At 43.9% G+C, this 16,817-nt stretch overlaps 1 protein-coding gene across 1 annotated transcript in view; it reads right to left on the bottom strand.

Moving 5' to 3' along the window:
* Positions 1-214: 214 nt before the first annotated feature.
* Positions 215-16,817, bottom strand: part of LOC104516803 (elongation of very long chain fatty acids protein 6-like) — a 67,355-nt gene continuing 50,752 nt past the window's right edge. The window contains exons 6-7 of the mRNA XM_010161250.1: positions 2,889-3,040; positions 215-909 (exon numbers count right to left, since the gene is read on the bottom strand). Coding sequence (XP_010159552.1) covers positions 485-909; positions 2,889-3,040 — 577 coding nt within the window. The 3' untranslated portion in view covers positions 215-484. The remainder of the gene's footprint in view (positions 910-2,888; positions 3,041-16,817) is intronic.

Genomic DNA, 16,817 nt, shown 5'->3' with positions numbered 1-16,817 from the left:
AGATTTTTTAATTTCTTTTTGTCACCTTTCTGCTTTGTTTTGTTCAAGTTTAGCGCTGAAAAATTATTAGACAGGATTTAGAAACTTTGTGGGTTTTTAAATAAAAGTCTCTCCTCCACCCTGGGGAAACGCGCTCTTATTTAATGTACTTTTTTTCCCCTCAACATCATGCCTTTTCTTCTCTTTTTTTCTTTTTTCCTTTCCTTTTTTTTTTTTCTTCCTCTTCTTTCTTTTCTCCTTTCTTTTCTAGAGCAGACAGGTACAAGAAGGAAGTTGTCTTTCATCAGCAGTCCTTTGAGATAGAGTAGAATTCAGTGAGTCCTCACCATGATAGGATCATAAACTTACTGGGTTAAACCAAGCTAACTTTCCCTAAGCTGCCAAGTTTTACCTGCACCATACAAATATGTGTTTCCTTGTGCCATTTTCTTATAATTTTGTTGTTTTCTTGATGACCCTGAGCTATGGCTTCTCGTTTCTACCCCTAGTCAACCTTCCTTTCTTTTCTGGTTTTGCCGATATAGGCCTCAAAGAAAAAATGGCAGAAGAGCACAAAGTAGCTGAGGTACATGAGAGAGGACCAGATGATGTTCTGCACGTGGGAATGGCACTGGCCCTGCTGCATCCAGGAGAAGACCAGGTAGTTAACCACGCAGCCGATCAACATCTGAGTGATCTGCGACAAGGTGATGAACATGGCAAACTTGCGTGAGACTCTGAAGCCAGCAGCCCGCAAGGCATAGTAAGAGTACATAACGGCGTGCACTCCATAGTTCATGGTCATGAACCAGCCACCGCCAGCCACCATGTCCTTGTAGGAATACCAAGAATAAAGTAACACGGTAATGTGATGGTACCAGTGTAAGAAGATGAGCTTCTGTTTCCTAAGAATAATGAATATTGTATCACCTGTAACAGAACAAAACAAAAAAAAAAGGGAAAAAAAAGGAGGGGAGGAGATGAGAAACATATTGAGCAATTCCATAATTACTGCAGTGCGCTCCGCCCTCGCCGCTGCTGGAGTATACGGAGCGTGGAAACCACCTCAGCCCTAGACCTGAGAGTCTGATCTAAGAGCCAGCTTGGCTCCTAATCTCTACGCAATCTTCAGGAAACCAACCTACCCACACGCTCCTTTGTGTACAACCCTGTTTAAAAATTCCACAGGTTTGCTTGGTAGCCCTTTGCCACAAACACAATCCGTGAAAGTCTGAGGTGTGGATACACGTGTATCGTCTCTGACTGTAAGACTGTCCATTATGTACAGAGACCAGACGAGAAATGCAGCTCGACAGCGAGCAGAAATCCTGGAGAAGCAGCACAGTGCCCTCCGATTCCAACGCCTACCTGCAAACTGAACCTCCATAAACACAGCAGAGCCTTCGAGCTCCTATGCAAAAAGCTATTGCATACATACAACATGGAAAGGTATGTAATTGCCAGGGAAAAAATGCTTCTAGAAAGAAACTGGGTTTATGTTGAAATGACCATCCTTTTCTGTAAATTCATGTTGCTATTGTAGAAAAGTAAATTTTATTCTTCTTTCCTGCTTTTTTCTTCCTTCTGCATCTCATGATTACACTGAGCATCTCAGATATACATCTGCTCCTTGTTTTCTCGATCTCATGATTACACTGAGCATCTCAATTAGATATACATTTGCTCCTTGTTTTCTCATGTTGTAGACACAGCATTTCCATAAAGATCCCTGCGATTTGAACCTGGGGACTTATTTCTACATATACGTGTCCCAGGAAATCCAAATCAGGAATAATAGTGAGAGGTGGAACCAAAACTGCACTGTCTGCACAAGGCCTGTAATAAGCCATAATGCTACTATTTACTTCATTAGCTGCAAGATGCTGACTCATATTTTAATAAGCAATCACATGTTCAATTTATTGTTGCTGCGCAGCTCTAGCTGCCTTTTTTTTTCTTCCAGCTTTAACAAGTAAATTTCCGTGGTTTTGCAGTAATTTAAGCAGCAGGAAACCAAGGGATTATGACACAGCAAGGCAACCGGTGTCTCTTTCCAGTTTTTATGCTGATGAATTGCTGCCCTGTAATTTGCTGAATCAAATCCTCTGCTGAAAGGTGAAGACTTATTATTTTTTTGCTGTACACCTGAACACAGCGAGTGCTGCAGCCCTTTGAGGCTCCTCCGAAATGAAAGCTGGAGGGCTGCTAAATCACTGCCTTCTCCTTCCCATTAAAAAAAATCCTTTCCTGCATTAATAAGCCACAGGATGAGAACACATGCAGACTGGTTATCGTAAGTATTCTTACCAAAAAAACTACCAGAGACAGGAGTTTACAAGAATCAGGACTGGAAAAGCGAGGGATATTATGGGAAATCAGTTTCTATTTGGAGGAAGCAGACAGCAACAGCTTTCAGTGTTTAGGGAGGACGCACGTTAGCGTTCATAATTGTACGCCTACACGTGTATTTAAGGACGAATGTTGCAGAATGGAGGAAGAACCTGACTCAAAGCTTCTTGCTGACAGAGCTGCTGTAGCCCACCCTTCCCTCCAGTACTCAGGACATGAGTGACCATCGATTATGCTACTCATATTTGCCTACGAGTAGCTGAGGAAGACGTATGGGCCAGATGGCTCTTACCTCTTGCCCTGCTGTGTATAATCACGGCGGTTTATTCCTGGGGTGGGAATGGTCTTGTTCAGCTGCACACTGCTCTAACTGCAGCCAAGCTGCTTTTAATCTCTAGAGACTAAACCATGTGGAGTTTGGGGTTGGGGTTTTTCTTTTGCTCATGTTTTTCTAAGGCTAAAACGAGGTTTTGACAGTGCCCAGACCCTTCCTGTGCTTCCTACGGAGACATTTCTGCTCTAAGTACGCATGGTGAGAGAAAGGGAGGGAGGGTACTCACCTAGTTCGGGTGCTTTGCTTAGCACAAATGCATATGCCCAGAATTTGCTGACAGGTCCAATGTAGAAACTCTGGTCACACACTGACTGCTTCAGGCCTTTGGTCATCAAAATGTACAGCATATAAGCACCAGTTCGAACAGCACCGAATATACTTTAAAAGAAAAAGAGAAAATGAAGAAAGTTGAGTGGATGCATGCCATCACTTCACATCGTTACGAGAAAAAGGGCATAAACGTGCTGAAATGGTACGTTTGAGAGAGCCGTAAAGCTGGAACAACTCTGCTGGCTTCTAGGAAGTCATTCTGGACTCGGATTTGTAAACTGGACCGCAGCCATCTTCCCTGGTCGAAGCCTGGAATGGCAACATCAATGGTTTTTATTTCATTACTACAGGAATAATCCTCCAGTTTCAGGAGCAGTGGGAGCCATCTGCTTCAGCTGAAGCCAACACGCAGAGTTTGGATGCCGAGGGCTGGAAGGAAGGAAGGAGTTGATAAAGAGCTGTCATCAACACAATCAGGACCAATTCCCTTTTCTGACTTCCGCAGTTTTCTCTTGTCTCTCCCTGTGCTTGTTACACCCACAGCAGCTGAGAGCAGAGAAACCCAAGCAGGGTGCCCAGATTTCGGTGGGGGGTCTCCATCAGGGTTGGTGTTTTGGTGCATGTGCCGGCTTCATCCCTTAACAGGTCATTGCTAACAGAGGAATCGAGTCGTAAACAGCAGGTTCACCCTCATCAAAGTGAGATGCAAGGTAACAGTGTTCTGTACATGAGAAACATCAAGAGATTTGCAGTGGCATTAATTAGTGCAATTAGAGAGGGGATGGGTTCAGATAACAAAAGACATCCAGCTGATGTAAGGAAGAAAGGCTTCTGTCTCAGCCATGAGGTGATCGGCACGAGGAACTCCCTGTTTTATGGCAGGAACATGCTTGCCCATTGTAGCTTGTCGGCCCTTCCAAAGCCGTGATTGAATACCGGGTGAAACAAGCAGCTTTCAGAGAAATGAACCAAAAAAAAAAAGCCCAAATCTCCTTTGGAATTGAGTATATCTTACTTTATGCCTACATCCTGTGTCCCTCTGTCTCTACCCAGCTCTGTCTTATCGCCCCTGTAACTTCCTTGTGCCCCTGTCCTACCCATGAACCGCCTGGTTCCTGCTCTGCCTTGGTGTCTTTGACACCTAAAGACATCTAAAGACTCGTCTGTACGCACACCCGGGCTGTGCAAGCTCCTGTTTATGCCAAGTTTGTGAAATAGGGAACAGTCCATCTGAAGCTGTAGATTTGGTTACTCATCCTTGTCTTGTGAAGTTTGTATTCTTTAAAAAATGTGGTTTACAAACCAAGGCAGTCTCAAAAGCTGAGGTCTATGGCAGTTTTAACAGCACTTGGTCAGATTAAATGGTTCAAGTAAGCTTGCTGAGCGTAGAACTGCTGACCTAAGTTTTTACGGGTTTCACCTGAAGAATTTAGATTTCCAGATCTGCAGCCTTGACATACCCAGTCAGACCTGCCTGCTGCTAAGGAGCACTGCACCTTGCTCTCCCCTGTCCACAACCAAGGGAGAACCATGCTGCCCGGTGCCCTTCGGGCACTGCCAGTGGCACCAGAGATGGGACCCTACAGCCACATCACACCCGGGAGAAGGGTCAGGTCCCGGCGTACTGTGGTCCAGGTGTACTGAAGGGGTTCAGCTGAGTCTGGGTTTCCCATCAGCACTGCCCAAATCATTGCATATTCCCAGAATTAGGCAAAAGAGCCGCTGGTGTCTCTCACATTCATCCACCCCTGCATGCAGAAGGAGAGTGCAGTGTTCTCAGCATCCACGCAGCCCTACTGCATCCTCCCCATGCAGGGCTGTTCCCAAAATACTCTCAACGTGCTTTTCTCACGTCTTTCAGGCACTGGTCCTTTTAACCGCAGACAGTGCCAAAGCCTGCAGGAGTTTTGAAACTCGTTCTGTGTCTTCTCTCTGGCATTTAACACATGCCCTTTTATTTTTTTTTTTTCTCAGGAATTGCATTTCTCACTCCCAGGAAGACAGGAGATCCTAACCGAGATGTGATCTGATCGCTTCCTCGGTGAACTCCTCAAGCCAGCCAGGGCAGGCTGCTGCTTGCTCCTTTGTTTTGGGTGGTGGCAAGACTGGGTGGAGGAAGATCAGGCAGAATTTCTAATGATACACTGGTTCTCCCATTAGCAAATACCTCAGCGCTGACATTAAAATGAGGAAAAAAAAGGAAATTCTAAATTATAAAATCAAATAGCTGCAAGCAATACGCCTTTCCTTGCACAGAAGCTGTATTGGTTTTCTAAAATATAATTTATTATTAAAATTTTAAAACCAAAGAGAATTCTGTGCCCTGAACACAAAGTCAGATAAGAGCGCTTGTTCGAGCAGCAGGCAAGCGTTGACTTCACTGTAAGTGATTGAGTGTGGAGACCCAGGGATTTAATCTGGATTGATAATGGAGCCAAAGAGTATTTGCTCTGTGGGAATTACCGAGTTTCACTTTCCTGTCCTTAAGATTATAACAGTCTTCTTGGTTTTCTGTCTAGCAACTGCTGCAGAGCTCTCCTTGGAGTGCACACACACACACATACATACTCACACTCACACTCACTTCCCTACAGTTTTGCATCACGGTGGCTTCCTCCAGTTCCAGAAGTGACTCCAGCTCCTGCTCTACTCGGCATGAGTCAGACTAATCTGAATTTTTTATCGGTAAAAACCAAGTTACGTTTTCGCATAATTCACAAGGGAAGGCTTTAAATCAGGAGGATGTCACACTGGCAGTACCAGATTCAATCACCTAAAGCAGGTAGTTGTTGATGAGATGTGCTGCATGCCAAAACACCATCCTGCCAACAAGCACAGGAAAGGCCCTAATACACGTCTGCAAATGTGCCTTGGGCCCAGAGAGCCGGGACAGCTTTTTGTGCCTCCGCCACTTAATCTTGTTTGTTCTGTAAGGTAAGATGAAGCGACAAATTTCTATCTCGCAAAGGCATGATGTGCAGCAGAGTGATGACACTGCTTGCTCAGTAAATCACTTCTGCTTCGTTTTGTCCTCGCCCTGCTCTCTGCTGTAGCTTTTGTGAGGTATTGAAATGAACTGCTTACCGAAGCAGTCTGTCTGGTGGGAATCATCTGCAGGGATTTCAGAAATAAGGTGGCAGTGAATTACTGTACAATTACAGCCTTTTGCAACTGGAGAGACTGATCAGAAACAAACTGCACCGGGTAATGCAGCTTTTTCATCTGTTCAGACTCAAAATGTCCTACATTCTCCCTCCAGGCAGTGACTTCTCTGGTAGATTAATGCCCAATTGATATTTTACTGCCCATAATATGATCTAAACATGTCCACGAGTAAAAGAAAAACCAATACTCTTCCCTCACGAACTTCTTTTCAAACAAGGGCCTCAAAACCCATCCCATGCATGGGTTAGGAGCAGAGGGCTGGGGGATACAGCCGACGGGAAGACAATGCAGGCGTTAAAGCTTTCTGTTCCCTCCAACCTACTTACCAGGAGGGAGTGAAGTTCTTGTATCCCAAAAGCCTGAGAGGGCAGCAGGTAGCTCAAGACTTCAGTTCATCCCCAGCTGCCACCGCAGCAGGCTCAGAACCTCCTGCCAGCCAGGACACTGCCCTTTTTGGCCAGGGCTGCTTTATATGCAGACCCATCACTGCACTTGGCTCCCAACACCTCTGGAAATCCTGGTCCAGGATTAACACTGTGGGATTGAGCAGGGAATGCAACTTCCACATTTAAAAAAAAAATAAAAAATACGTATATAGCACCATTTCATAAAGGCTTTTAGGGCTGCGATAAGCACAGAGTGAAAATTCTCTGCTCTGGTCTGCATCTCAAAGACTAGAAGAACCAGCTTTGCAAGTCTGCACCTGGTTATGAAAAATATTTTCTGGGTTTGTGGAATTGAGAGTTACATTTTCCAAATTATTTCAGTCAGTCTCTTGGTCAGTGAAGGATACACAGCGATACGATATTCATCTCAGTGATAAAAAAGTTGGAAAAAGAATAGTACTGACTATGTATTTGGTCTCTCTTCACTCTAAATTTAACACCTATGAGGCATTTTGTGAGCACTTGAGAGGACTTCTTAATAGTGAGTTACCTTGAAATCCTAGAGAAACACTTGTTCAAATTACAGCTGATGAACTTAGCCTAACTGTTATTTTTATAAGAAATGGCAAAGCAAATTATTGTAATTAGGCTGTTGTTTCACCACCCTGCAGCATTTCTGAAGTGCTTTCAAGCAACGCCAAGGTTAGTGATGGAAAGAGGGAGACCCAGTCCTGCAGAAAGACCGTTCTTATAAACTACCTGTAAAGCACTTTCCTATTACATCTCCCAAAACTGATCCGGATATCTCCCTGGAAGACCCCATCCACTCATTAAATCCCTTTGGGATGAAAAGGACATTTCAGTTCTCTGCACAGAGCTGACATTCCTGTTGCCATACCAAAATTTTGGTCTTTGCTTTTCAACAGCCAAGTGAGCTACCGCCTCCAGCCTTATCTGTCCTGGAATTACCAACAACTCGAGGATATTCAGGCCAGCAACCGCTTTAGGTCAGACCTCCCTGGGTGAGGAGCTGCTAAGTACAAAGCTATTCCTAAACTGGGGTCTCTTCAGGCTCAGCCCTAACTTCCTTCAGACTTCTTCTGTTCCCTTGGCATCTCCAAGGCCCTTAGCATTGGATGTGTGAATATTTCACAGTCTTTATTGGCCTTACTCTTGTGACAGCCGTGTAAAATGGTCAAGCATAAGACTAATTTCAAAGAGAGAGGGGCGAGGCAAACCGAAATTTAAGTCTCCTGTCAAAAACCTGTGTCTGAGCCAGGATGAGAAATGATGTGCAACATCACGTGCTGTGACTCGGTGCCCTACACAGGAGGTCCATTTGATGTAAGCAAAAGGAGGTGTGACCTCGCTCTGTATCAGTGAGAACAGTATTACTGAATTAACAGCAAACACATTCCAGCAGGAGGAACTTTCTTCAGTCCCTTGACCTACTATAGGCTTTCTTTTCACTTTTGAAATTAACTCTAAACCCTCAAATCCTAAACTCTCCCTCTTAATTATCCACGGTACACCACTGTCTTTAAAAATAAATAGTTTAGAGACATAAAAGCTGTTGTTGCACCTCTTAACAACGCATTTTCATTGTTTGCACATCTGGTATTTTGGCAGCATGCTTTCAAGACCTAAAAATACCAAGTGATGCACGAAGAGATACAGTGTGAGTTGAGAAAGCTGTGCTGTCCTAGAAACACAAACAGCTGAAAACTTCCTCACTGAGCCAGAAGACCAGGTAAGAGCAAGACGTGCCTTCCACAGACAGTCAGACTCTTGCTTTCCCTGTTTTCCCTTTTAAAATGAACTGCCCATAGAATCAGTTGCTGCTGAATGGTCTTAAAACCTGTATTTTTGTACTTCTATCAACTGAGGGTATTTGCAAGGGAAAATCCTGAAGGCATAACAACCAGTGAGTCAATGACAGACAAAACCAGAACCTTAAACTCTCACTGTGAAATGAAAAATCTCATTATTCCTAAGTCAGTCTTGCAGAGGACAGCAATGCTTGAGTTTTTGTATGTTTGGGGTTTAGGACTATCATGATGTTGCAGTGCACCTGAGCTGTAGTCCTTCCTGCTCTGTACTGTTTGCATTTCACTGGGAAAAATATCACACTGGCTATCGTTTTCCCATATTTTCCTTTAACAAATCTAACTTTGGGCACAGATCTAAAAACATGTTACCGAGTCCTCTCTGCAGCTGATCAACTACGGTAACTATTTTCTGCCTATGACAATTTCAGTGTAAAACTTAATATTATTAAAATCAGAGAAGGAGGCTTGTGCTACCATATTTTACCCCTTTGTGACCATTCAGACAACCACGTGCTCAGTTACCACAATTCAGTTGCCAGCAGTTAACTGAAAGCACAGTAAGTCCCTTGTACCTGTGCCCTCCAAGGCCCGGCCCATTGCTAAAATTATTCAGGACCATTATTTATGCTTTTACAATGGGCAGGAACAAGAAAAAAATATGGAAAAAGCACCTTGGTCCCATGAAATACCTTTTGCCTGTGGTAACTGAACACCTGTAAAAACATGTTTACAAAAATTAGCAAAGCAGTCTTTGAGAGCGCTTACGTTAATCTCGCTCTTTACAAAGAACACAAAACTCATCCTCTTCAGCCCCAGTGTCTGAAAGGCCACAGGGTATCTGTATTCTTCGTAACGACTAAACTATTGTAATTAAGAGCACAATTTGCACAAATGCTCTAGACTAAGACACGTTTTTATCTTCCCAAACTCCCTGAAAGCTTGAAATGACTAATGCTTTTTCTTCCCACTTGCAATTTCACCTTTCCAGCTGAGGGAACACAATATTTGAAAACGTTCCGTGTGTTCCGAGCAGCTCCTCTGCTCTGGAAGCCACTGAAAAGGCATTTAAGACTTGCATCTCTCTGCTGGGTCTTGTTTAAAATACAGCTGCGTTAGAGGGTGACAGAAAATCCCAGGGCTGACTCACTCAGGCTGTGGCTGAGAATGGAGCTTGTTCCCGTCTCCTGACCGAGAAGAACCGATGGGTCTTGTGGCTCACCCGCAGAGCCCTTCCCTTGTTCTCCTTGATGGTGATGGAGTCCCATCAGGGTGAAATGAACAGAAAAAGGTAAGAAAAGGGGAAGATGAGGAATAACACGTGTTTTTCTCACCTTCCCTGAAACCTGGTGGTACCAGGTACCTGGCAGTACTGGAAGGGTTTCACAATGGGGTGCTCTGGGTCTCAGGACCATGCGTGTGAGCACAAGCTGCGCTGATCTTTGCAGTTTTTATCACTCCTTTTGGCAGAAGATTCTTCTTTGCATTAAGTTAACGCATAGTTTGAGGTTTGAGTTCAGTCCTATCAAAATCCCAAAGCAAAATGTGAGAGAATTCCCCTTCCATGCCTAAAAACACCTCCCATCACTAAACCAAACATGCAAAGCCCTGCTTTTCAGACCTTTCCCCTGTATCTGATCCAGATGTCTCTCCAGCAAACTTTTCAATGCAAATCACTTGGGTTTGCAGTTGGGACCAAAACCTCAAGCCAGGCCAGCTCAGATTGATTTCAAAATTGTGCAAATATTTCACATGGCTCTAAGAAATAATACATCATTCGTGCAGGTTTATGTACCCATAAGCATATGCATACATGCCTGGGTGGTTATTACTTTCCCGTGTGATAAATTTTGGGGAAGGAAATGAGGTATATTAAAGTGACAGCCCGCTCTGTGGTTTTCAAGTGAGGGCAGATACTGTGTTCCTTGCATCAGTCTTTTTTCTTCTCCTCGGCAATAAATCCCTCGACGTGGGGCCACTCCCTTCACCCCTTCCCTCTTGTCGGCAGTCTTCCTAGTCACAACTCACCTGGCTCCCAAAACCATTTCTTTGTCCTTTTTATTGACAAACCTGGGAAGCACACCAGGCTTAACATATTTCCTTCCCTCCCCAGGGACCTTATTAAGCATACCCAAACAGTGACATCTCCGCAGGGCTCCGGATCAATGGACACTGTCATCTGGAGATTTTAATCACGTTAACACCACAGCAGAGTCAAATCCATCTGACTCTCCCTTGCTAAAGTGGCAAGCTCAACACTTCTGCCAATTGCTGCGACTACTGCTCGGAAGGCTTATTTATATGTGTGGATAAAAATCAATCTACCACAGCTACCGTCTTCCAGTCCCTCCTCCTGGAGCCTGAATTCCCTCTCCAGGAAATGCAATTTGATCCTCCAGACCTGCCTTCCTTATGCTTGGGATTAGCTATATATATATATATTTTTTTTTTCCCCCCAGACAATCCTGAGGAGCAGAGTACAAAAATAATCAATAAAGCAAAGCTCCATCAGCCAGTGGAAGAACCTGCACCGCTTAGAAAGCCTAGCAAAGAAATGCCAGGGCTGGATTCCTATAAGAAGTCTTTCCAACAGAGAAGAAGATAATTGGTGGAGGTAAGAAGGGTTATAGTCGCGTGGAGAGTCTTACACAGCGCACTCAGTGGCTGTACAAGGTCTGTTGGGTTTTGGTAGGGACAGACAGGGAGCAATGGTCAGGCTGAAGGGCAGTTGCATTCAATCATTACCCTAGGAACACGAGAGAGTGGCTCAAGTTGCTTACAGGGACACCCGTGTAACCATACAACTGCTGAAAAAACAGGTAACTGTTCTGTTTCCATGAATGAAAAATCGTTTTTACAGTTCTGCCCACGCATCCCTGCATCTCATCTGACTTCCAAAGAGTCAGTTACAAGCTAATCAACAGTAATTACCTATCATCCGGTCCAGCGCTCCTTGATGTGCTGTTACCTGACGCTGCTCACTGACTATCTGGCACAGGGAGAGCAGGAACTTGCAGGCACGATATTTCTTGATGAAAGCTGTTATTGCTCGAGCAATAACTCACTCTTCCATCACTAAGCAATAATTGGACTTCTCGTTGCAGCTGAAGATCCCTGGCACCCTGTGAAGGCTGTATACTCGGTGAGATATTTTTCTGTCAAGAAGCATTCCTTAGTTCTTAGATATTTATTATTTCAGCAAGTTTGGACTGTGGCTAAATTACTAAAAATAAAAAAAAAAAAGGGGAAAAAAAAGAAAAAATCCATTTTCAACTTAAGCCCTGTATTTGGTGTGAAACCTCGTAAGAATTAAGGAAATCCATCTCAGGACTGCTAAAGTAGCCCATGAGGATTCATGAGCACAGTGTACCTCTTAAGAAATCCTTAATGAATGCTTCAGGGGCATTTGCGCTTGTTCCTGTGTCACCACTGAAATTATTCTCAGCATCCAACATTATCTCAAGGAACTTTTAGAATAACTGTAATATTGCAGTGATTTAAATGATAATAAAAAAAAAAAAGTGGCGTATCTATTTCTACAGGATAAATTAAGGATACTTACAGGATCAAATGTAGAGTAACTGTCATGTCTAGCATTGAAATGTATGTATTCAGGAGTTTGAGATTATCCTAGGCAAATAAAGCCAAAAAGTAATAAAGTAAAAGATTTAGCAGAGAATCAAGCCAACCAATGGAGCCAGCCATCACTAAAGCTGTAAAACAGGCAGATAACAAAGTAAGCAAAATCTGAGGTACAGGAAAAGACTAGCATTTGACAGAATAAAGAAGGCTTAAAGAAGCTAAAAGTGATAATACAGCTGTAATGAGCTGCTCAGATCACAGAATGCCAGAATGGTTTGTGTTGGAATGGAACTCAAAGCCCATCGAGTCCCACCCCCCCGCCATGGGCAGGGACACCTTCCACTAGACCAGGGTGCTCCAAGCCTCATCCAGCCTGGCCTTGGACACTCCCAGGGATGGGGCATCCACAGCTTCTCTGGGCAACCTGTCCCAGGGCTCCCTACCCTCTCCAGGAAGAATTTCTTCCTGATATCTAATGTAAATCTTCCCTCTTTCAATTTAAACCCACAGATCCATAAATTTAATGGTAATTACAGGCCTGGAGCCACCGATGTTCCTTTTTCCCCTCTGTCTTTCCCACAGCAGTACTCCTGCAAGCATCTGGAGAAGTCCAGATCTCAGGGATTTGCCTAGAGCTGGTCAGTAACAACCATATTTTATTTGTTCAGCAGCCTAGGGAAGATGCGGAAGGATCCTGTGCCTAGGGAAGATGCACAGGATGGACGTTTGTTCAGAGGTGAAACTCAGGGCAAAGCGGTTGACTTCGGTAACCCACGGCTCGACACCCGCGCGCGAGCCCGCGTGTGAGCGCTGCCCGGTCTGGCGGTTAGTTAACACGCTCGCCCGCGGACGCAGCGTTGGATTTGACAGGTCCATGTTTTATTCCCACCGTCTCCAACAAGCACAAGCTGTTGGAGACTTACTCAGAAGAAAAAGAGACGGAGATTTCTGCTCCCCAGGGATTTCTGCGTGGGGGAGGACCTTTCACCAGGCACAGGAACCACGGAAGGCTGAGTAAAATGCAGAAGTGCCACTACAGGGGAACAGATGGGAGGTTTGATTTCTTCTGAATGAATTGCCTACTTTCTCTCTAGCGCAATTCCCTTCTTAAGCCACCAGACAGATGTTTGGTATTCCTCAAATACACTTCTCGGTCTGCTCCCCATTTAAAACGAGAGAGGAAAAGTCTCACTCCCAGTGGGCTCTGCCTGGAGCACGACATTCAGGCGAGGGCTCCCACGGGCTGGGACAGGGTGATCTCACGAGGAAGGTGTAATTCAAGGTGACAAACTGAGCCTCAACACTCAGTTGACTGTGAGAGTGGGGAGGGAACAGGGGTGCAACGAGCACAACAGCTGCTTTCCAAATAATGAAGTCACTTTGCTCAGTTTTCCAGGGATAAAGACAAACAAGCAAGCAGTCAGAGAGAAAAAAAGAAGTTTTCAAAGAAAAGAGGCCCAGCTTAGGCATGAAAAGAGATTTTTGTAGGAATTTGTAGCCAGTCCTATCCATATCTCCTGTAAAGTAGCATCAGCCAGATCTCACAGTGAATCCTTGTTTTACTTTTAATTGGGCCTGATTAGGTAAAAACATTAAACCTGGTTTACATTTCGAATTACTTTGACGGGCAGAACGGTGCCCACAGCAGTAAATGAAGATGAGAGATTTCAGAGGAGGATAGGCACAGCACTTTGTCACATGGCATCAATTACAATTCTGGGAATAAAGGTATTTGTCATGGGATGCTCTTCCTTACAAATAAAGTACATGTTGGAGATACGTCTGCTTGACAGCGCTTATTGCTCTTATTCTATATATCTATATAAAGATGTATTCTATATATCTTTATCACCTCCACACTGGTTTTTCAATGCCAGGTAGCATTTGTTTTGCAGTGTACGAATTCACCTTACATAGCACTGTTTGTGCCTATTGGGATTACAGTTCACCCTACAGAAAAGACATTTTGCCTCTTAAACTAATTGTCCAAAGGATGTTTGTTTTCTCTACAATCACTCTGAATCCCTACTGTTCACCCAACCGTTGCTCCAACATGGTAATTAAAAAGATGTTTCCAATGTTTGTTATATAAGAAAATCATGTTTGTTTTATAAGAAAATCATGGAAGTATCCATAAAGATGAACATGGTCCTATAGAAATAAATTGTTAGGTAGGTATCTATTAAGCATTTTACTAATTTGGGTTCTGGGAAATGTCTTACTGAGAATATACATTAATGCTTTACAAATATAGGGAATGTTTCACATGGAATTAATTTGCTTTTAAATTTATAAGAGAGAAGATTATTAGTTCACCTTAAATGCTGCTTTTTAATTTTAATGTTATTAGGCAAATATTGCGCTTTCCAGTAATTGATTTTCTCTTTGAATATACTGTCAGGACCTTTCTAAAATTTCAGAATATTTAAGATTTTGATGGGTTGCTCAGCAACATATGATATTAAGTTGTGTTTCAATCTCCATGGCAAGGATCTGTGAATGGCAGCTCTTGAGATAGGACGTAAATTTGAATAATTTTTCATCAATTTTCCTACTTATAAGCATGATAACTACAATGTATTCCGGAGTCACAAATCCAAGCAATCAAAACCTTTTCTTTAAACTTTAGTTTTTTCCATTCAGTTCATCTCAGGACTGAGTTCCTCACATCAAGACGTGTTTCAGACTGCCTTGTCAGGAGCTCTCCGCAGGACAAGTGCAAACCCTTCTACAAATTGCTGATGTGCTTCAAGTAACAAATCAATTACACCAGCCTCATAAAAGCCAAGTGAGTCACCTTCTTCCCGTGAGCCTTCTTGGGTTTGTCTTTCAAACATAAGACCTGTTGCTGTTGGGATACTTCACTTTGGAGGCTCCGCTCGGCCTTGTGGCAAGCAGCTAGTGACCTTTCAGCTACGATTGATACCGTTTTTACTGCTTTGAGAGAAAGTGTTTCCCAGAAAGAAAGACATTTGGAAACGCTGTTTTGGCATCAACTGACTTCCACCGCTGCTACAAAGCATAGCTGAATTTGGGTTGGGATCTACGTGCTGTCAGGTGATGACAACTGCATCACGGTTGTGTGGGTTGGCCAGGCAAAGAGAAATCCCTCCTCTCACTCCACTAGTCACGGTCGGGCTTAGCCTCTGCCTACAAACAACTGCATCACGTTGGACGTTTTAGCTTCTTTACCCATACTGATCACAGAATCACAGCATGGTTTGGGTTGGAAGAGAGCTTACAGACCACCTAGTTCCACCCCTGCTACCATGGCCAGGGACACCTTCCACTAGACCAGGTTGCTCCAAGCCTCATCCAGCCTGGCCTTGGACACTCCCAGGGATGGGGCATCCACAGCTTCTCTGGGCAACCTGTCCCAGTGCTCCCCACCCTCTCCGGGAAGAATTCTTTCCTGATACCTAATCTAAACCTTCCCACTTTCAATTTAAAGTCATTCCCCCTTGTCCTGTCACTAAAGGCCCCTGATGTGACAGTATTCCCTAGGGAAGACAACCTGTTGCTATTAGTAGTTAGTGCCTCAACCCTGAGACTTGTGTTGGCAGCCCCTTAAGGATGGAGAGCAAGTGAAAACCGAGCCATGCCGCTGTCTTGTGTGAAGACGAGGCGATCAAACGCACATTAAAGCTCCTTGATAGCGATGCTACCCGTACACAGACTCTACGGCCTGTAAGAGGAGTGACAAAAACCCAGCTGAGCTGTAATGAAAACATGAATTAATGACTTTGTATCCGTCTGTGAGAGTCCTGGTCTCAGCTTTGCTGATTCCTAGAGGTGCCAGCGTGACACTTTTGATACACACCAAGTAAAAAATTAAATGAATGACCCTAACTTTGTGTTCAAAGTGGCATGAATATAAAACTAGCAATTTGGATTCAATGTGTTCTTGCAGATTTTTAACCCCAGGAAATATTCAGAAACACAGGGCTGTCACTTTGATGTGTAGGTGAATCAGTACAGTTTCCTTGGGGTCTTAGGAGACTGAAAAATGGACTTTTGTGTCAGCTTCCCACCAGTGCATTCCCATTGACACAAAGCAGCACAGAGCTGCTTCCCCAGGACCTCAGTACATTACCAGGCTGGGCAAAAACACTTAATTAAAGTGTAGAAACCAAAACACTTAATTAAAAGTGTAGAAAACAAACCAACGCAAAAGACTGAAAACATTTCAGACCACAATAAATCTTCAGTGCTTGAAACAAGTCAACAAACCTGCTAGGGAGGTGAAAACAACAACCCTAGAAAAATATCCCAAAGTAGTTTCTCAGCAAAAGACTTCAGAAGATCATGTTTTGACCGTGGTTTCCAAGTGAAAAGCAAGATTTACTGTCATCGCTCCGACAATTTTTCACTGAGAAGTGGTAACCTTATTCCAGAGACAAAATGTTCAAAGCCAGTCAATGCTTCCAAAGGGAAATAAAGCTGCTTTTCTGCCCCAGACATCCCGCTGGCTGCTTGTGTTGACACAAAACTCTCTTGTCCGAGCTCCTGAATGCTCTGCAAGCTCAGTAGGGTGGTGTAGTTGTTTTGTTTATTTATAAGCGTGGCAAGTTTCCTACTGTAGCTGCTACCACATTTAAATGATCTTGGCAAGAGCGAGGCGTATAGGATGCATTCTGAAGAAGGACCATGTCATTGCCTGGCAGGCAATTTCCCTTGGTTTTTTTTTAAGCCCAAAACACGTCTTTCCAGCCTCTGCTAAGTGTTACTATTTCTGAGGATGTTCGAAGCAGGTAAAGTGGTAGGAGTGCTCGAAGGGAGATAAACAAGGACTCTGGAAAAAAGCCTCACACTGACCTTGAGGCAGAATTCCTAGGGCTCTCCAGGCAGGTTTTTCCTTCCTCAGTACAACCCCTCATGGCAAATACATTACTTAGAATTTCTGCAAGGTATTGTAGAAGTTACAGC

This window comes from Eurypyga helias, unplaced genomic scaffold (assembly GCF_000690775.1).
Source record: "Eurypyga helias isolate BGI_N326 unplaced genomic scaffold, ASM69077v1 scaffold7361, whole genome shotgun sequence".
NCBI classification, from domain to species: Eukaryota; Metazoa; Chordata; class Aves; order Eurypygiformes; family Eurypygidae; genus Eurypyga; species Eurypyga helias.
The sequence above is the reverse complement of the archived record's forward strand: the minus strand, read 5'-3'. Positions and strand labels throughout refer to the sequence as shown.